The sequence below is a fragment of the Callorhinus ursinus genome, unplaced genomic scaffold (genome assembly GCF_003265705.2).
Source record: "Callorhinus ursinus isolate GAN/ISIS: 27379988/994484 unplaced genomic scaffold, GSC_fseal_2.0 scaffold1, whole genome shotgun sequence".
Lineage (NCBI taxonomy): Eukaryota > Metazoa > Chordata > Mammalia > Carnivora > Otariidae > Callorhinus > Callorhinus ursinus.
The window spans coordinates 56,077,865-56,098,246 of NW_027397063.1; the positions used below are offsets into that span (position 1 = coordinate 56,077,865).

General features: G+C 49.4%; 1 protein-coding gene across 11 annotated transcripts in view; it reads left to right on the plus strand.

The window, feature by feature from the left end:
* The window catches only part of NR1I2 (nuclear receptor subfamily 1 group I member 2), a 24,067-nt gene extending 4,781 nt beyond the window's left edge, over positions 1–19,286 (plus strand). For 2 of the 11 annotated variants that reach the window (XM_073893985.1, XM_073893976.1), the window contains 8 exons: positions 10,477–10,692; positions 11,815–11,948; positions 13,363–13,550; positions 14,285–14,559; positions 15,382–15,524; positions 15,705–15,821; positions 16,163–16,268; positions 17,592–19,286. In XM_073893985.1, the coding sequence (XP_073750086.1) occupies positions 10,477–10,692; positions 11,815–11,948; positions 13,363–13,550; positions 14,285–14,559; positions 15,382–15,524; positions 15,705–15,821; positions 16,163–16,268; positions 17,592–17,736 (1,324 nt within the window). In that variant the 3' untranslated portion in view covers positions 17,737–19,286. Of the gene's footprint in view, positions 1–10,476; positions 10,693–11,814; positions 11,949–12,297; positions 12,463–13,362; positions 13,551–14,284; positions 14,560–15,381; positions 15,608–15,704; positions 15,822–16,162; positions 16,269–17,591 lie in introns of those variants that run through there. The other 9 variants (XM_073893997.1, XM_073894006.1, XM_073894026.1 and 6 more) reach the window with 8 other exon arrangements.
* Positions 19,287–20,382: the final 1,096 nt, after the last annotated feature.

A 20,382-nucleotide genomic window follows, 5' to 3' on the forward strand; every position in this document is an offset into this window, starting at 1 on the left:
TGTGTGTGTGTGTGTGTGTGTGTGTGTGTGTGTTATTGCCTTTTCTTGGCCTTCCAACACAATGCAGAGTAACAGTTAAGACTGGAGGATAATCTCAAGGCTGATGTATACAGTTGTAGGAGTTGTACACTGCACAATTCTAGGGACACCATTCATAAACCCTTCGATGTTTAGGTATTTTTTATCATGTTTCTGTTTTAAAGATTTTATTTATTTGAGAGAGAGGAAGAGAGAGAGAATGAGCTGAGGAGGAGCAGAGGGAGAGGGACAAGCAGATTCTGCACTGAGCACAGAGCCAGATGCGGGGCTCAATCCCACAACCTATGAAATCATGACCTGAGCAGAAATCAAGAGCTGGATGCTTAACTGACTGAGCCACCCAGGCTCCCCAATGTTTCTGATTTTAATTCATTATTATTTCATGATGTGAACTCCTATTTCTGTAGGATTCTTCGACAGAGGAGTGTGTGTGTGTGGGACTCTTCTTGCATACAGGGGCCTTTTAAGTGCGAGGATTTGAAGGGGACTGCGAAGAGTTCCCTGCCACCCAACACCTGCTTATCTACCTGCCCTATCTCCTAAACTTCTGTGAAACACTGAAATAACAATATCCAAATGAAAATTAAGATAAAGAGATACATCCAAATTCCTCATGTAATGTCTGAAACAACTCTCCTGAATCTGTATGAATTCCAAACAAAGAGTCACACTCTGAACCCTAGGCAGTAGGAACACTGCAAACGCATGGAAGAGACAGGCAGTTGACTCAGAGGTCATCGTGCTCTGTTAAATATTGGAAGATGGTACGGGGTGTACTTTTGACTTGGGCTGACACCAGCTCTCGACCCTGATCTGTATCTAGGAACAAATTTTCTGACCCCTTGGATCTGATGACTGCATCCCAGGACGCACAAAGGCCAAATTGCGTTTATAGCCACCTGAAGATAGCAGCTGACTTCTCCCTTGAATTTATGCAATGTGACATTTCCTGAGTTTCCTCTGGGTGCCTGTTCCATGCCAGGGCCAAGGGGGGGGGCACTTTTGTTCACAATATTTGATCCATTTAAACAAATTTAAATATATGATCTCACTTTATCTCTGACTTTTGTGACAAAAAATGCAACGTACACAGTATGTAGTGTATCCATTTGCCCCATAGGAAGAATCAGAATCAAGGAGAAATTTCCATCATTTGTTGCCTTTGTGACCTTGGACATATAGCCCCAGTGTCTCCAGTCATAAAGGGGATAATAAGACGGCTGGCCCCACTCAACCGCAGAGAGGCCCTTCTCTGCTGACCTCACAGGTCCCCCTGCATGAGATGATGATTTGGCAATCACTTTGTAAATAATAAAACCTGTATCATGAGTTAATAAAATTTGCCAACCTTCTCCTTTCAGAACAAAGCAAATAGTTTGTAAGCTTCACTGTCAACTTCTTAGAAACTCAATTCTTTTTTTGGGTGGCGAGAGTGAGGGAGAGCTAGGGAGAGCATAAGCAGGGGGAGCGGCAGGCAGAGGGAGAGGAAGCAGGCTTCCTGCTGAGCGGGGCTCGATCCCAGGACCTGAGATCATGACCCGAACTGAAGGCAGACACCTAACCGACTGAGCCACCCAGGCATCCCAGAAACTCAATTCTTATATAATTTCCCTTTACCTGATTTTTTCCCCCTCTTTACCCTCTGGTCAGTTCTGACATATATCCACACACTTACACACACACACACACACACACAATTACACATACATTTCTGATTTTATACACTTATGCGTGTAGATACATACATGTATCTACATATAAAACATGTATATTACATATAATTATATTACATATAAAACATATGTATATTATAATCCTGTTTCCAATAGTTTTATTACATATAAAACATGTATATTATAATCCTGCTGTTTCCAATAGTTTCTATCCTTAAAATCATGAGTTTTCTATCATTTTCCCCTTCACTTAGACTCCTTGCTGCTTCAACTCCAAGTTGCCCACTCTTGCCTCCCCATAATCTTGTTGACCTGGCTTCAAAGCTTTTTGATTTGACTCATTTGAAGATTAAATATATATTCATCTCCTCCCCACGCCTTTTTCCTGGGAAGGAGCTATCTCACCCCCAAACGCATATCGACTTTATTTTTTTTTAAGATTTTATTTATTTATTTGAGAGAGAGAATGAGAGAGAGAGCACATGAGAGGAGGGAGGGTCAGAGGGAGAAGCAGACTCCCTGCTGAGCAGGGAGCCTGATGTGGGACTTGATCCCGGGACTCCAGGATCATGACCTGAGCCGAAGGCAGTCGCTTAACCAACTGAGCCACCCAGGTGCCCCGCATATCGACTTTAAACAACAATTTACCACGCCAAGTTATTTCGCATGTCTGTTTGATTACTTCCTCTATTTTCTCGAACCCTAAAAATGTCTGAATTGCCATACCCTCTGCCTGCTGCTCTGTCATCTTCTCCATCATGTCCCTTTTGTGCACAGCCAACTTTGTCTGGGTTAGCTGGATTTCTTAGGACCTTGCTGCTCCAAGTGTGGAGGCGGACCAGCAGCGCCGGCAGCATCTGGGACAACACCCCAGACCCAGGGATTGGAACGTGGATTTAACAAGCTCCCCAGGGGATCTGTTTGCTCATTAACGTTGGAGAATTCCGATCTTAGATTATACTTGGTCTGGATTCTGAAGCAGACAGCGATCTTAACTGTTACAGAGATTCCAATGTGGTTTGGAAGCTAAGGTCTGCCAAATTCCAATGCAGCTTGTGACCTGGTTATCTTTTTATTCCTTACTGTAGTGCTCTGAACTACTGTTCCTCCTCTTTCCTCTGTTTCTTTTAACTACTTTCCTCCAGCTTCTTCTGCCTTCTCCTTCCTCACAGCCCTGCCTGGCTCCCGGGGCTCCCTTCTCTGCCGGCATTAGGGCTGCCCAGGCAAGGCGGGACTGAGATATCTGGCCACTCACTTCAGTCTAATATATTGGCTTCCCTTTTAATATTCTTTAAGTATCTGATTAACATTTATTTAGTGAAAATGATGGTATTTTTTTAATTATAGTAAAATACACGTAACATAAAATTTACCATCTTAGCCATTTTTAAATGTAGGGTTCAGCAACATTAAGTATATTTAGACTGTTGTGCAACTGATCTCCAGACCTTCTTCATCTTGTAAAACTGAAACTCTACCTATTAAACAGCTCCTTATTCCTCTCTTGCCCCAGGCCCTGACAACCATTCTCCTACTTTTTTAAACTTTATTGAGGAATAATTGCAAATATAATTGTATATATTTAAAATGTACAATGTGAGGCACCTGGGTGGCTCAGTTGGTTAAGTGTCTGCCTTCGGCTCAGGTCATGATCTCGGGGTCCTGGGATCGAGCCCCGCATCGGGCTCTCTGCTCAGTGGGGAGTCTGCTTCTCCCTCTCCCTTTCTCTCTCTCAAGTAAATAAATAAAACCTAAAAAAAAAAGTACAGTGTGATGATTTGATAGACATATATATTTTAGAACGATTACCAACGTTAAAAAAATGAACTCATCCATCACCCCACACAGTAGACATAGTTAACTGTGTGTGTGGTGTGTGTGTGTGTGTGTGTGTGTGTTATATCTACTCCCAGCAACTTTCAAATAAACAATACTATATTATTAGCTAATTAACTATGTTAGCAATACTGTATTATTGCCTATAATGACTGTAGATTGCGACCATTTGACTTTGTGTTTCTATGAGTTTAACTGCTCTGGGTACCTCCTACAACTAGTCATACAGTACTTGTCCTTTTGTGATGGGCTTCTTTCATTAGCATAATGTCCTCAAGGTTCATCCGTGTTGTAGCATGTGCCAGAATTTCCTTCCTTGTCAAGGCTGATAATATTGCATTGTATGTGTCTACTGTTTATCTGCTGATGGCCATTTTGGTTGCTTCCATCTTCTGATTGTTGTGAATAATGCTGCTGTGAACATGGATGTGCAAATAGCTCTTCAGGACCCTGCTTTCAATCCAGAAGTAGAATTGCTGGATCATATGGTTCTACGTTTAATTTTTTGAGGACCCACCATCCTGTTTTCCACAATGGCTGCACCATTTTGCTTTCCCACCTGCAGTGCATGAGGGTTCCCTTTCCTCCACATCCTCATCAGCACTTGCTATTTTCCATTTCTGTGACAGCAGCCCCCCAGTGGGTGTAAAGTGAGGTCTCATTGCATTTCCCTAATGATTAGTGATGCTGAGCATCTTCTCATGTATTTATTAGCAAGGGATGCTTTTTTAATGCAAAATGTGTATCATGTCCTTCATGGCCAATATACGTAATTTATTCTGTGCCATTTTCCAAGCCAGACAACTTCTTAGAAGGCATGTTTAAGTGTTTAGATAATAAAATAGTCTACTCATCCTCTGCAAACAGCCCTACACCACACATTATTCTGTTTCTGGCTCTGTCAATTTTTGAAGGTTACTCAGGGTTTTCAGAGACTTATCCTCAGGTGGCTGGCTGGAGCGACCCAGGGTGACAGGCATATGAGTGCCCCTGGTTACTCCACAGAGACTTGTCTACACTGTCAAGGAGTGTAGGAAAGGAAACAATTTATGGTTTACTTTGTTTCTGAGTTATTCCAGCAATGTTTTGATACCCTTTGAATATGGTGGTTCCCTAGGCAGCAGCTCGGCCCACCAGCCCTTTAAGTTGGCTCTGTCTGTATATCTGACATTCAGTGTCCCTAGGAGAGGATCTTAATGCGTTGGTGGATGATTTGCCCCTGGGAGAGAGCAGTCACACCATCCCTCACAGGCCCCCAGAGCCTGGTCTAACCAGGAGCCCCTCTGAGGGGAGCCTTGGGTGGGGTAGGCCTGCTGAGCATCCTCTTCCTGCAAGGTCAGGCTGGGTGAATTTGTGAGTCCCCTTCATGAGGACAGAGATGGGAGGCTGTGAATACTTGTCTGCCGCACCGTTTCTTCTCATGTAATTGTCTCACAAATGTTGGCATTTTATCTGACACATCCTGTCTTCTGATGTGAGGGGACAGGGGAGGGAATAATGCTTTTTTCTATCAAAAGCTTTCCTTGATCTCTATGCTTAAAAAAAAAAAAAAAAAAAGTTATTTGATGGGTCTCTTTTCAAAACCCCAGATCTCACTGTAACTCCCACCTTGCTGCAGACCCTTTCTGTCCTAGCCAAAGCCCACTCTTCCCCCTTCACTGTTGCCAGACAGAAAAAGAAGCCTCAGTCCTTGTCACTGAAGAAGATTAAAGAGTTAAGAGTGCAGAGAGGCAGGACAGGGTCGACTGCAGGCCGGGCAGTCCCGCTCTGCCTGATCAGTGGAAGGGGCTTCTTTGAAGATTTCCTTTTGCCACATTTGTCAAGGCATTTGGGCCTGACATCAGCAGCGGGCTCCCACACAGAGAGAGTGAGCAGTAAAGGCTCTGTCGGCCAGTCTGAGACGTGATCTCTCCTTGAGACTCCAGCAGGTTGTGTCCCTTTGTTGACAGGTTCAACGGAACCAGAGCAGAGACTGATTTTAGCCACTGAAGCTTAGGCCTCTGGGGGCCCCTTCCGTACATGGGCTCCATCCCACAGTTGAATGCTTTTGTAACATGTTCAAAAGTAAGATATTTAAGCATGGTTGTTTTTAGACCGTTTCTACTCTACTGTCTTATTTTCCCTGACGTCAGGTGTCAATGGAATGGCCACAGGCTCCCTGGAGATTGAGTTGGGGATACATGTAGTTTGGGTAGATGCATATGGTGGCAATTACTTGCGTGTGGGGTTGAGTTACTGCTAACCACCCAGTGTAGCAACGGGTCCGAGGAATGCCCCCACTCTGCTGCTCGTCCACCACCGTTGCAGGGGCACAGCACAGGCTAAAGGAGGGGAATGAGGTTTGAAATGTGTGGAGCCAAGAACCTAGACTGTGGAAAATTCTTCCAAATATGAAGTCTTATACAAAAGAATTTTGGTGGAGGTTTCCTTATGTTTGACAACAATCGTCAGCTGGATGTGAAGATGAAAATGTTCCCATTATCGTAATAAAAAGCAAATTTTGGTCAATGATACTAGAGGAAAAACTATTATCTTCTGGTTCTTTATATAAAAAATGACATTACAAGATCATTGTTATATGAGGGGAATAATTTTCTATTGCTGCTGCAATATTACCACAAACTTGGTAGCTTAATACAAAATTTATTATCTCATAGTTCTAGATGTCAGAGGTCCAAAGTCATACCACTGGGGTGAAACCAAGACGTTGTCAGGCTGGTGCCTTCTGGAAGGTCTAGGGGAGAATCTGTTTCCTGCCTTTTCCAGCTTCTAGAGACTGCCTGGAATCCTAGGTTCATGGCCCCTTCCTCCAGCTTCAAAGCCAGCAATGTAGCATCTGACCAATTTTCCATTATCACATCTCTTTCTCTGACCAGACCCAGGGAAGTTTCTCTGATTTTCAAGGTCTGTTTCCTCAATCACATCTGTAAAAACACTTTTGCCATATAAGGAAACACATTTACATGTTCTAGGGATTAGGATGTGTTGGGGGCCATTACTCTGTCTCCCACAAAGGACAATATTAACAGCTGTAATTTATTGTGATTTCTTTTCTCAGTCTTTCTCACAAATACATCTCTTTAGTACCTAATTCTGTATTTGCAATATGCATTCTTTTTCTTGAAGAAGACCCTCCAGTTGTATAAGCCTCAGACCTCGTATAAGCTGACTCATGGCACCTCTACTTGCCCACTGACCAAGTCGAGAACTTGAAATTTCCGCCACACTAGCTGGGCAGAGTCTGCTGCGGTGGTTCTGCTCACTGGCCAGCAAGGGAGCCGGGGAAGAGCCGAAGAGGAGAGTGCTTGTCTCACACGGTGGCCCCATTGAATCGCCGAGCAAAGTGCAGCATGCCCACGTGCTATAAGGGATGCTCCGATGAACGCCAAGCTCTGTGGGTGGACGTTGCGGGGGAAGGTAGAAGAGCCCCTGAACCATTGCACTGGGAGCTCAGTAAATGTCCTGCTTTGGCAACTGCCACAATGCTTTCTGTTTCAGCCAGTGTGCTCTTTTTGCCTTGTGGGTCCAAGACGATCATGTGCAGTTTCTCCCTGGGATTCTTTTCTGGCCTCAGGATTAACTGAAGTTTCTCTTCTCTCCTGCTGCCTTATGAAAAACACCCATCATTGGAGTCTCCCTTTGACCATTTACTCTGCCCTCTTCATGTCTTCATGCTGCCCCCCACCTCGCCACCTGTGCCACTGGTCACTTGGGTCCCTGAACTTCCTTCTCTCTGCTCTTGACTTTTCCTCAACGACAACCCCCACTCTCACTTCCTTAGTGTTTTCTCTTTCCCAAATCTACCTCAGCACCCAGGCGAGGGTTTCTTTCCTGCTCATCTTTCCCATTCTAGCACTTTCCTCTTCCTGCTCTGGTGAGAATTTTCTCCTCCACCTCCAGACATCTCTGCTAAACTTGGCAACCCACCAGGCAACATCATGGGCCTTCCACTGGGCATTTCTTTCTTCCCTGCACACAAAGACAATCGCTCTCCATGTCTATACCCGGTATCTAGCCTGGATGTATCCAGAGCATGGCTCACAGTCTCTCAATAGCTGGCTCCAAGGGTCACTAGTGGATGGCTTCCCACCCCTCCCTCTGCCGCAAAGTAGACTCTCTCCCCAGCACCTCATTTTCACACATTCCTTCTGTAGGGGAGGAGTGTGAATATTCACACACTTCTCTGATTTTCTTGGTCTTTCATCACGATCAGCCATCTACCCCATACCGTCCAGGTTTGTGTAAACACTCACTCCTAGTGTGCTCTCACAGCTCAATCCCCCTTGCTCAGCAGATGCTGAGGTCTATGGACAGGGTCTCATTTGGCCTCATTTTGGAGCCTGAAGCTGCTCAACCAGCACCGTGCAGGGTGAGCCTCCTGTAGCCACTGTCCTCCAAGGTCAAAGCCCACCCAGGGACCATGAAGTTATCCTCCAATGCTACCTCTGCAGTCCTCCTCCGGCCCCAAATGGGGATCCTCTCCTTCCATAGCAGAAACTGAACTCCACGTTTCTTATAGATTTTCCCTCCATTATCACCCTGGGATGCACCACTCCCCTTCCTTTCTCCCCAAGTTCAGACCTGTCCTTCCTGTAGTGCATGTTCTCCAGCATGCTCAGATTACCAAGCCCAGTGAGGAACAGGTGCAACCCTCAGAGCAAGCCCAGCTGGATTCAGTTGAAACTGCATGTTTAATTAGTCTTATTAAATTCACATGAACAAGAGATGTGGCTGGCACATAACGGTCACCCAGGCACTGTCATTTTCCTGTCCACAGGGCACCATGCTGGAAGGACTGATGTAAGGGGGAAGTAGGGTCAGAATTGCAGGCAAGAGCTGGTACCCCCATCCACCCCAGGTCAGATCTATTTCTAACAGAACTCTAGGGGTTCTGTTTCCATTATCTCTTGCCATTAACAAACCTCCCCAAAACTTACTGGATTAAACCAGCCACCATTATATTTTCTGCCATGATTCTGTGTTGACAGAGCTCAGCCAGGAGTCCTGCTCCATGGCATCAGCTGGATGCTTAGCTGGGCTGGGACGTCCACAAGAGCTTGCTCTCTTGTCTGGAGCTTGGTGGGGAGGGCTGGAAGGCCGGGGCAAATGGGCCTCTCTCATCTTGTCATGTCAGGGCTTTCCCTCTTCACATGGCCTCTCTGCATGGTCCCTTTGGGTGGTAACCCCAGCAGCATAGCTAAACTTTCTCACGTGGTGGGTTAGGGCTCCCCCAAAGGGCAGAAGCAGAAGCTACAAGGCCTTTTTGTGGCTTCGCCCAACTGGCACGGTGTCATTTCTCTACAATTCTATTGGTTAAAGCAAGTCACAGGCCACCCCAGATTCTTCGTGCAAGAGGACTCACTAGGGTGCGGGCCCCAGGAGGTGTGGTTCGTTGGAAGCCAACTTTGGAGCAAAGCCGTCATGGGTTCTCTTAACTGGGGCTTCATAAAGATGTAACTACAGAATGTACCAGATCTGTTTATTTAACAGTAAACTCAGGCAAAACAAAGTAAAAGTTACACAAATGCTATGAAGTGAGACTCTGGCATTAATCCTAATACCTCCTCCTTACAGAGTTGGAGAATGTTATCAGTCAGACACAGTGTAAGTAAACGTTTCCTCCCCTTTGTCCCTTGGCAGACAATTCTTTGCATGTCTTAATTCTGCTGTAAGTTGTTTTTGCTGGCTCTTGCTCATGGTGCCATGTTAGTGTTTGATTCCTGATTTGGGAGGTTTTGCTCATATTTCTTGAAAATTATTTGTGTGATTCTTTGTGCCTCAGTGGAAAGTGGTCCCCTAGAGAGGAGTGTGTCTGCTTCTATAAGTGTCCAGGAGCACTGCCCACCCAAGATTTCTTTAAATCAAATCCTTAGCTTCAGGTTTTTGGGAGCACTCTAAGTATACCTTTTGTCTGCAAGCCCATATGAGGTCAGGATCATGATTTGAAAAACCAGGGGGGATTCCCCCTGCACCTGTTCAGTTCAAGTTTCCCATCAGCCTATTTTATATGCAGTTTTCTGGAAGCAGGGTTGCGGGACAGATTAATTTCTAATTCATTTTTACAGGCGGACTGTTTGCTTTCATCTCTCATGCTCTGGAAATAGAAACTTTTGTTGAAATTTTACTGAAAGTTTTATTTGGGGTTAAGAAAAGGCAACATCATCTGTGGTGTGGTGGCCCTAGGCAACCAGTGCCCAGAGAGGCTTTTGGGGGGCGTCATGAACAGGACAGCTCCTCATTTCTGCTCACCCACCTCTGTGCTCATTCCAAGTATAGAATTCAAGGCACACTCTCAAGGTGAACGTTCCCTGGGGCGAGCATCTCAACCACAAGTCTACTCACGGGTACAAGTTCTTTGAGTACTCACTTATGCCCCAGCTTGACTGGGATGTGGGCCCTTGTCTTCCTGCATGCTCGGAGCCTGGCTCCTCTCTGTCTTGCTCCCCATTTGCTTGGTTACTCAGTTGAAAACTGCCTTTCTGCCCTGCCTTTTCAGCTTTCTCTGGGAACTTGGGCCACCACATGCCTGAGAGGCTGTCTCCCCTGGGTTTCCCCAGTCCCAGAACCATCTCCAACAAGTGGCCTGTCCCCTGGGCCTCTGACCAGGTCATGGGCTCCTAATCTCAGTCCATTTAAGAATTGTTTCTGTGACCCCACCCAGGCAGCCTATTCTTTTTCCTTCTCATTTCTTTCTCGGAATCTTCTCTTGCCGTGTTCTTGTTCACATGTGCTTTCCTGCAGGGCCCTATTATTGCGTACACACCTCCACCATGACATCTCTCCTGATAACGAATACTAACCCTACCCCCAGTTCTCCCATGGTTCAGCTCTTGGGTCCACAGAATCAAATGTGAGCGGCACATGGGGAGAATTGTCTCAGCACATCTCTGTCCGGCCCCTTCATTCCCTGTGGTTTTTTCACTTCTAGCCCAAGAGGCCTGGAAGCCAACCTGGAGGTGAGACCTGGAGAAAGCTGGAAACATGCTGACCTTGTGTCCTACGAAGCAAATGCAGCTCCTGGGAAGCCTGCCGTTAGTGCAGATGAGGGAGATGGGGGTCCCCAAATCTGCCGTGTATGCGGGGATAAGGCAACTGGTTACCACTTCAATGTCATGACATGTGAAGGATGCAAGGGCTTTTTCAGGTAGAGTTACAAGCCAGCAGTCACCCACCTGCCACCCTGACACACTGGGTCACATCTAACTGGGGTTCTGCCACTAGCTCACTGGGCACTGCTTTAGGGCCTCAGCTTGACCCATCCTGGGTTCAGAGTATGGGGCAGTGGCCAATTCAAAAGGCTCCTACTGTTTCAGGAGAGTCATGAATATCTCAGAGGATTTCTTGATCTTCCATCTTCCTATCTTACCTGGGAAAGGGCCCCTTCCATTAAGATATCCCTTTTGTTTCTCCATGTGTTCTTGAATAAAATGGAAAATCAGTTCATAAAAGAAAGAATCTGAAAAGCCAAAATGCAAGCGCTCAAATCAGCTGTAGGGAGTGGTTGTTAAGCAAAGAATGGCATAAAATAAAAGAAGAATAGGACAAAACAGTCTCATCTAGAAACAGGCAAACAGGGAGGTCAAAAACTTAAGGACTGAAAAGTACCAGCTCACAGCAAGAGAGGCCTGCACACAGGGTTCACACTGTCCCAATGAAGAAAGAGTAAAGCCCAAAGCCCAAAGCGGGGCTCAGATCAAGAGGAAAAGAAGCCGGCCAGGAAAGGCGGGAAGCAGAGAAAGAATGTGTGAAGAGTTGGCAGCCTGCCCTCAGGGAGGGCCGGGTAGGGGGAGCACAGCTCCCACCTAAGGGCCCACTTGGGACCCTCAGGAGCTCCCAGGACAGCCAGCCTGACGTGGCCGTCTGCAGAGTTCTTGGTGGCCGGACAGGTGACTGGAAATGGCCCCTAGAGCCAGGACCCACCCTACAATCCCTCAGATGGGCTGCCAGTCAGCATGCCGTGGGGGGGTGGGGAGGGGAGCGGGGCAGAACCTACCGGAGGACCTCCAGGGAGGCGCTGCGGCAGCTGCGCGTCGCCCAAGTGAAGAGGCCCTGGCTTTGGGAGCTGCTCTCAGGTCCCACGGGGTTTGGTGGGTCTAGTGCAGGTCCAGAAGCAACCATGTCGTCGGCAGCCACGTTCCAGCAAGAGATGAACATCTGTGTCGTGCGGAGTACAACAGGGTCCAGAGGGAAGCGTAGCTTGGCGCCCCCTGGCCTAGGAAGCCCGGGTGTTCCCCGAACCTGCCTTTCGCTCTTTGTTCTCTCACAGGAGAGCCATGAAACGCAACACCCGGCTGAGGTGCCCCTTCCGGAAGGGCACCTGCGAAATCACCCGGAACACCCGGCGCCAATGCCAGGCCTGCCGCCTCCGCAAGTGCCTGGAGAGCGGCATGAAGAAAGAGAGTGAGCAGCGGGAAGTGCCCTGGGCGGGCGCGGGCACAAGTGCGGACGCATGCGCGGACCGGGCGGGGCGCATGCGCTCCGTGGGCCTGGGACAGGTGTGCGGGGGGAGGGGGGCAAGTGGGAAGGAAGCGTGGGAATGTGTACGCGCACGTGTGCAGACACGCACCATGGGTGTGCACATGCGTGTGGCCTGTGTGCAACAGGCAGACTCTGGGAGGAGAGCTTGTGGGCCACCTGCCTACACCACCACCACCACCGGCCGATCCTGGAGGGACTTGACAGATGCAGTGCATCTTTATTCTCTGCTCCGGAGGTGTGGTGGGCATCTCATGCTCCTTTTTCCTCTCAGGTGCCCCTGCGTGATTCTTTTGTCGCCTTCATAATTGTCCTCATGGTGGTTTAGCCAAATTGGGCGAGGTGAATTGGGGAGAAGGAAGCCAAAGACACCTTCCAGCAGCTAGTGCCCATCAGCCACCCAAACCTGGTGTCCTACAGAGGAACCATTTGCAGACAGGTGACATAGGGTGATCTCATTCTACCTGTGTATACCTTTGGTGTATAAATGTGCTTCCAGGTCACTCTGAGATTAAAGCTGTTGGGGAAAATGCTGTAAGCTTCCAGTGCATGTTTGTCTCCACTGATCACAGAGTGGGCAGCCTCTTTCAGGGGACCAGTTCCCTGGGCGTGTGGACAGGCCCTCACATGGCTGTCCCTGCCGTTCCTTGCACCAACCCCCACCTCTTCGCTCTGCACCTGTAAGCGGGCTCCAGAAATCCACGGAAGGCCCTAAGGCTCCAGGCTAAACTCCAATGGCTGGAGTTGACATTTCTTGCTAAGCAGTAATCCCAGCTCTCTAGCGTGTTGGAGACCCAGATGCCTCGGGGGGCGGGGGGGGGGAACTCTGAGGAGTCTGCTTGGTATCTGATCCACCAAAGAAGACTACTATCAGGTGCCACTGACTGCCCACTTATGTGCCAGGAGCTCTGCTAGGCACTTTGCACACCATGCCTAGTTGTGGCAGCAGCGTGAGGGGAGCACTGTCGCTCCGGCTTATGAAGAAGGAAACTGAAGCCTGGAGAGGTTAAGGAGCTTGCTCAAGGTCACCGCTAGTGAGTGGCAAAGCTGTCACTCAAACCCAGCACCTTTTGATTCTGCAGCTCGAGCTCTTCCCACGGTTACACAAAATTGTCACAAACCCACTGCCTTGGGCAGCACACCAGCTTCACCTCGTTCTCTGTGCTTAACCCAGGGTTTCTCCAGGGGAGCCCACGGTCTAGGCCAGGGTGGGTTTTTTGTCACCAGCACATCCCCCCCCCCCCCCCCCCCCCCCCCCCCGCCCAGCTGCCTGGGGAGGGTCACCAAGGGCAGCCAAGCTCCTGCAGGTGCCTGAGCCTGTTTCTGGTTATCCTGGCAGTGATCATGTCGGACGCGGCTGTGGAGCAGAGGCGGGCTTTGATCAGGAGGAAGAAGAGAGAACGGATGGGCATTCAGCCCCTGGGAACCAAGGGGCTGACTGAAGAGCAGTGGACAATGATCAGAGAGCTGATGGATGCTCAGATGAAAACCTTCGACACCACCTTCTCCAATTTCAAGAATTTCCGGGTATGAGGCTTTCTCGAGTTGGCTCAGCCATTATGCTAGCTCCTTAAAACCCCAGTCCCATTCCCAGGGGTTCTTAAAGAACCCCTAGGTGATTCTGACACACGCTCAGGTTTGAGAATCTCTGTTCTCTCCTTCCACGGCAGGTAGCAAGTGGAGCTGAGCCAGAAACAGAGTTTTGGAAGCTGAGTTGCTCCAGGGTGGTTGGCCTTTGGGGCTTTATGAGGACAGGGTCAAGACCTGTTGGGGGTCTGGCATTTGTGAACGGGTTTTACAGATCTAAGACACATTTGTGATCTCAGCAACGTGAGCCATGTCTGATCCCGGTGCTCTCTTCCTGCTCTGTGCTCACAGGCATCTCAGGTGGCCAGCTCCACTCAGAGAGCTGGCAGCCAGCGTCTGTTCTTTCCATCTGTGGCTCCCACAACCTCCTTTTTAAGTCGGATGCTTGGGACACACCCATAGGTGGAGACCCCTTACATTCCACTGGGCAGAGAGCAAACCCATTCCTGACCAGGCAGGGATGTGAGGGAACATTGATACACAGATCCAGAAAGCGCACCACCTGACATGTGTGTGCATGTGCATGCATTTGTGTGTGTGTGCATGCCTGCACTTGCACATCCTCTCAGGCTGCAGCTGTGGCCGTGAGCCCTCCTGGGCCTGTGTAGGAACCTGTTTGGGAGAATATATGCCATCTGTCCTGTCCTCTCTCTGCCTCCCGACTCCTGCCCCAGCTGCCAGAAGTGCCCAGCAGTGGTCGCGAGGTTCCGGAATCTCTGCAGACTCCAGTGGGGCAAGAAGCTGCCAAGTGGAGCCAGATCAGGGCAGACCTGTGCTCGCTGAAGGTCTCTCTGCGGCTGTGCCGGGAGGACGGCAGTGTCTGGAACTACAGACCCCACGCTGACAGCAGCGGGAGAGAGATCTTTTCCCTGCTGCCCCACATGGCTGACATGTCAACCTACATGTTCAAAGGCATCATCAACTTTGCCAAATTCATCTCCCACTTCAGGTAGGACCCACCGGCGGGCTGGGTGGGTATGGAGAGGAGAATGCAGTGGCCAGCAGGTTCAAAGGGTCTAGGGTGGATTCCTCTGAATTTGGGCGATATTGTTGTCAAAAGACCCTCCTTAATCTCCACCTACCCTACCCATCAGTAGGCAGAGGGCAGGTTAGATTCCAGGAGCCCCTGTGGGCCTTATTTAATGGAGGAAGGATGGCCATGCGTCAGATGATAGCCAGTTAGGTCAAGGGAGTAAGAGAAAGGCCTGCTTGCATGTGTGGATCTTGGCAGATCCCCACTGACATCCGAAGACCCGCAAGGTAATAAATATCAAGGTATGAGGTTACTTGCCATTTCTTGTGAGCACAGTTGTGAGCACAGTTCCCCCTGGAGGTATGCATTACTACTGCCTTCATTCTGCAAATAGAAAACTGAGGTTCACCGAGGTCCAGGAACTTGCACAGGGTCGCAGTTAATCAGAGGGGGCAGATTTGGAAGCAGAGAGCACAGAGTTCAAAGCCAGCTACCCGCCAGGTCCTGAGCCAGGCACTGGGAAACCTGAGAGAATAAACTCAACTTGCTGAGATTATGGATCTAAAAGAAGGGGGGTGGTGCAGAAAACAAGGGAGCAAATTTCTGAGGAGACCGACGACAGGCAGGGGGCCCCTCAAGAGCCAGCCTAAATGTCCTCCCTTCTGGGCTCCTACTGGAAATGCCCCTCAGTGGGGAGTCAGGGCCTCTCAGCTTGGGAGGGGAATCAGCCTAACCCTGAGTGTCAGAGGAGGCCGCTGGTCTGTGTGGAAGCTGGCACCCCCCCATCCTTGCTGCCAGGGACTTGCCCATCGAGGACCAGATCTCCTTGCTAAAGGGGGCCACCTTTGAGCTGTGCCAGCTGAGATTCAACACGGTGTTCAACGCCGAGACGGGAACCTGGGAGTGTGGCCGGCTGTCCTACTGCTTGGAAGACCCTGCAGGTGCCCGCGAGCCACCCGCCTGCCCCAGCGGAGGGGGGCAAACACGTGTGGAGGGAGGAGAAGCGCCGCACCAGGATATGCAGGTCCTGGGGTTGCAGGGCAGAGACCCGGCGATGGGAAAAAAGACCCCCGTGAGGGAAGGCTGAGAAGTTTGCCCCTCCACCCTCTACCTACCTACAGGTGGCTTCCAGCAGCTTCTCCTGGAGCCCGTGCTGAAGTTCCACTACAGGCTGAAGAAGCTGCAGCTGCATAAGGAGGAGTATGTGCTGATGCAGGCCATCTCTCTTTTCTCCCCAGGTGATGACCCCACCTGTCCTGCCTGGCCCTCCTCCCCACCCCCCCAACTCCTGCTTGCTTGCACCCCACCTCAGCTATAGCTGGAGGAGGCAGCAGGCCCACCCCTGCCCTCCCCAGATGGCCTTGCCCCCATTCACTGCCTGGCCAGGAGGGGGCCCCTGACTGGCTTTCCTTGGGTCAGTGGGGTGAGGCACCCTCCGAGTGCTACCCTCCCTTCCCTGCCTGCGTGCTTCTGGCTCTGGAAGGTGGTTGGCTGGCCATTTGCCTGCTCTGGGCCGGACTGATCTTGTCTTTGCCCCCACGGCCTTGCTGGCACCACACTGTCTTCCCCTCCCCACCAGACCGCCCGGGTGTGGTGCAGCACAGCGTGGTGGACCAGCTGCAGGAGAGATTTGCCATCGCCCTGAAGGCCTACATCGAGTGCAGTCGGCCCCAGCCTGCCCACCGGTGAGCAGCAAGCAGGGAGGGTGTGAGGGGGTCCCTCCAGAAGCCCCGTCCTCTAGGCCCCCTGCCTGTTCTGGGCCTCTTGGAGAGGGCAGACTGGAGCCGCTCCTGGGGCAGCCTCTGGCCCGGTCAGCCTGAGCTCCAGCCCAACAATGGAGAAACCTGAGGGGGGCCAGAGGCCATGCCCAGCCATTGACATTGCTCCCTGAGGCACAGCTCCTGTCTGCCCTTTTCCACTCCTGTCAGCAAGGACGGGAACAGCCAGGTACTCCCCTGAGGCTCCTACGGGCTCTTCTAGCAATAGCCAGCAGTAATTAGCATGGTAGTGAAGTTAACCATGACAACAACAATGATGGTAATAATAAATTTGCACTGCGGAATGCCGGCCCTGGTACCAAGCAGTTTACATGTATTGTCCCCTTTAATCTTGAACACAGCCCCCACGAAATGGGTGCCAGGATACCCTGTGAGGGGCTGGAGGCTGAGGGCGACTGCCTCAGGGTCCCCAGCCAGATAGGCAGGATCTGGAGCTGGCTGTGGGTGGACAGCACCCTTTTGAGCGCTACCTGATCACCTCCAGGAACGAGCACAAGCACACAGGGTAGGAGGCTCCTTAGTTTGTTCTGGTCACAACCAAAGGAGGAAGGCTGCTCAGGGGTTTCCATCCCTTCACTGCCTCTGAGCAGCCCCACAGGCCCGGGCCGTGAGGGGTGAAGTCCTGCACAGGGTGCACTGGCTGGCCTTCAAGCCTCAAGTCCTTTACTTGGCCCGCTTTGACTTTATTTTGAGCTCAGCCTCTGGGCCATCTCTTGATTTGCTTGGTCCTCCCCTGTGTGGAGCCAGGAGGCATCATGCAGAAACTAAGGCGTGAGGTTTGTCTCAGACGCTAGATCCCAGGCTAGATCCTGGAAGGATCTGCAGGGCCACCTGTAGTCCCTGCCTCCACAACTGCTCTGCTTGGCTCTGACCCACAGCCATTCGCCAAGGCAGTGAATCCCCTCCACCCCCAAGATTGCCCTCTGTGCCCGGCCCCCACAATGCCTGGATCTTCCCATGGAGGTGTCTGTGTCTGAGGACTCCAGCCCAGGGCGTGAGGGGCCAGCGAGGAGTGCAAGTCTACGCCCCAGCCCCCTCAAGCCTGCTCTGCCCTTCTCATCCACAGACTAAGAGAAGCTTAAGGAATGCAACTGAGCCTGTCTCTTGGCTTGCCTGAGATGTTCTAAGAGTAATAGCCCCAAACTTGTGCAACTTCAAAGCAGTCCCAGGGTTGGTGGATGGGGGCAAGGGTGGGCAGCACCCCCAACTTTTCCTCTGGCTGGCCTGCAGGTTCCTGTTCCTGAAGATCATGGCCATGCTCACCGAGCTTCGCAGCATCAATGCCCAGCACACCCAGAGGCTGCTGCGCATCCAGGACATACACCCCTTCGCTAGCCCCCTCATGCGGGAGTTGTTTGGCATCACAGATGGCTGAGCAGCTGCCTCCCTGGGAGAGCCTCCGAGGGGCAGCCCGAGCCAGAGCCCTGCCCTTGGAGCTGCCATTCCTGGAACTAGATAGATGGATACTGCTGAGAGCTGACAATGCCCTACAGGTCCTCCCTCCGCGGGGAACTCACAACCATTCCTCAGGAAAGGGACGAGGGTCTCCCCAGGCCCCAGCCCAGTCTGTGGAGAGTGAAGCCATAGAAAGTTTGATGGAGAGTGCACCGGCCTATAGGCCAGGCCCATCCAGAGGCAAGACCACCCTCCCCTTAGAAATGGCCCTGTGGTCTGAGCATCTAGTGTCATGGTAGGAGAGGGGAAGTGTCTGTGAGAGAAGCCAGAAGGCCTACAGCAAACGTCAGAGGCTTGTCAAGACCTTTGTGTCTATTCTTTCTTCCTTCTGTGTCCTTCATTCTGTGTCTCTGCACCCGTGCAAACACACTAGCAAGCACCAACAGTATGCAGCGTGCTGTGGGCTGTGCGCCGATTCAGACATAGTTCCGGACCTCCAAGACTTTAAAAGTTCAACTTGAGGGCACCTGGGTGGCTCAGTTGGTTAAGCGACTGCCTTCGGCTCAGGTCATGATCCTGGAGTCCCGGGGTCGAGTCCCACATTGGGCTTCCTGCTCAGCAGGGAGTCTGCTTCTCCCTCTGACCCTCTTCCCTCTCGTGCTGTCTCTCATTCTCTCTCTCTCAAATAAATAAATAAAATCTTTAAAAAAAAAAAGTTCAACTTGAGAAAACAAAGCAGAAACACAAAGAACTTTGAGCCAAAGAAGTGGTAAGGGCCGTAAGAAGCACAAGGAATTTCTTCCTGTGAACGCTGAGCTGTGTGGGCTTTCTGAGGGACCAAGTGAGGGACCTCTGGAACATATGTTCATGGGAGGAAAGGCACTAACTGGCCGTGTGCACATGCGTGTGACTTAGTGTGTGTCTGCTCCACGTCTGACCCAGGGATTGGGTTTGCCCCCGCAGCTGGAACACTGGGGTGCTCTCTGTGACAGGTTGTGTTGAGAGGCAGTTAATAAACATCCTAGCTATGCATGCACTGTATCTTCCTGTTTACACATCTATTTTGAAAGCTAAAGAAAATGACAATGGTTGCTTTGTTTATAGCCATTTTGAGTAAAAATGTTTTTGCTCTTGGTGCAAATTACATTTTGACTAATATTACATAAGGCATTCTACACATAAGGACAAGACTTAGCAAATATGTTCATGAGTTTAGTGCCAAATCAAGGCAAGAGGATTTAAATAATTAATTTTTGGCTAGAGTTTTAAACCTTTTTTTGCCTTCTTTTCTTGGGGAAAAAATGTGGGGGTGGGAAAATAGAAATATTATTATATAATATACATATCTATTTCTTCACTACTTGTTTTACTATTGCCCTTTACACATCTGACGGCTGTTGGTGTTGGTGTAAAAACAAAAATGATTTAACTTGGTTTGTTCATAAAATTATCCCATATAAAAAATCCATATAAACATGATACACCCCACAATATGGTATATGTGTTGGTATATATATATATATATACCAAAATTAAAAATGTAGTTAGTAATTGAATTTTAAATGTCTAATGTTTTGAGGCAAATGAGGCTGCAAGTTAACTGAATTTTAAGGAACACTTGTTTAGCTTTTACCATTTTACAAAAAGCAGGCCAAAATTTGAGAACATAAGAAATTGTTGACATTGTAAATCAAAGCAAGCAAACATATTCCTTGCTATCTCCCCAGATTTACCAGCCTCTTCTGCATTAAGGATATAGAACACACTCATTTTTAGAAAAGAAACTGGGAGGAAAAAAGAGCTCCTCTCTCCGAATACAATGAATACAGATTTTGTTCCCAGGAATTTTGTCTCATTACACTCATTGGGAAATAGGAATTTTATTCAACTGTATTCATAAATCATATGCATCTCCTCTTCCCCATTGAAATAATTTTGAATGTGCTATTCATTCAAGAGCCCAAAATTGTTAAATATAGGCTACAGTAAGCCAAAATTAAGATAGGATGTAAACTCCCATGTCCTGGTATTGATTTTAAAAATACCTGCGTAGCTGAATGGATATGTACAGAGGATTTCTATATCATATAAAAATTATTGTAGTCCAAGTGTAGTTAAGATTCAAGGTGAGATACACCAAATTGCTCACACAGGATACTTCAATAGTTTTGTGGATCTTGACTTTATAGGGCTAGGAGCCAGATTCCACTTTGCTCCTCTCAAACGTTTGGATTGCTCCATTACTCCCTTTTCTGAGCCTTTGAACATACAGAACTGTCAGTTTCTAGGCATCTCTGTGGCTGCTGTGCATATTCTAGGTCTTGTCTCAGGTGAGGATGGAGTCTGTCTGCAAAGCTCAGGAGAAAAGCCCTTCTAAGTAAGTACTGCTTGCCTTTTGGCCCCCTCATTAGCCAGAGGCACTCAACAGCCAATCTCTATCCGGCCCAGACATTAAGGATCCAATGAAAGCATTGACATCAACAAGTTTTCTTGTGGGAAGGCTGGGGTGGCCTCTCCTTTCTAGAGAAGAGGATGTAAAGAGAAACATTGGATTGGCCATCCCTTCCCAGCTTCTAACAACTCGTGGGCCTCATCATGCCATGTTACACAGCAGCTTCCGTTTCCT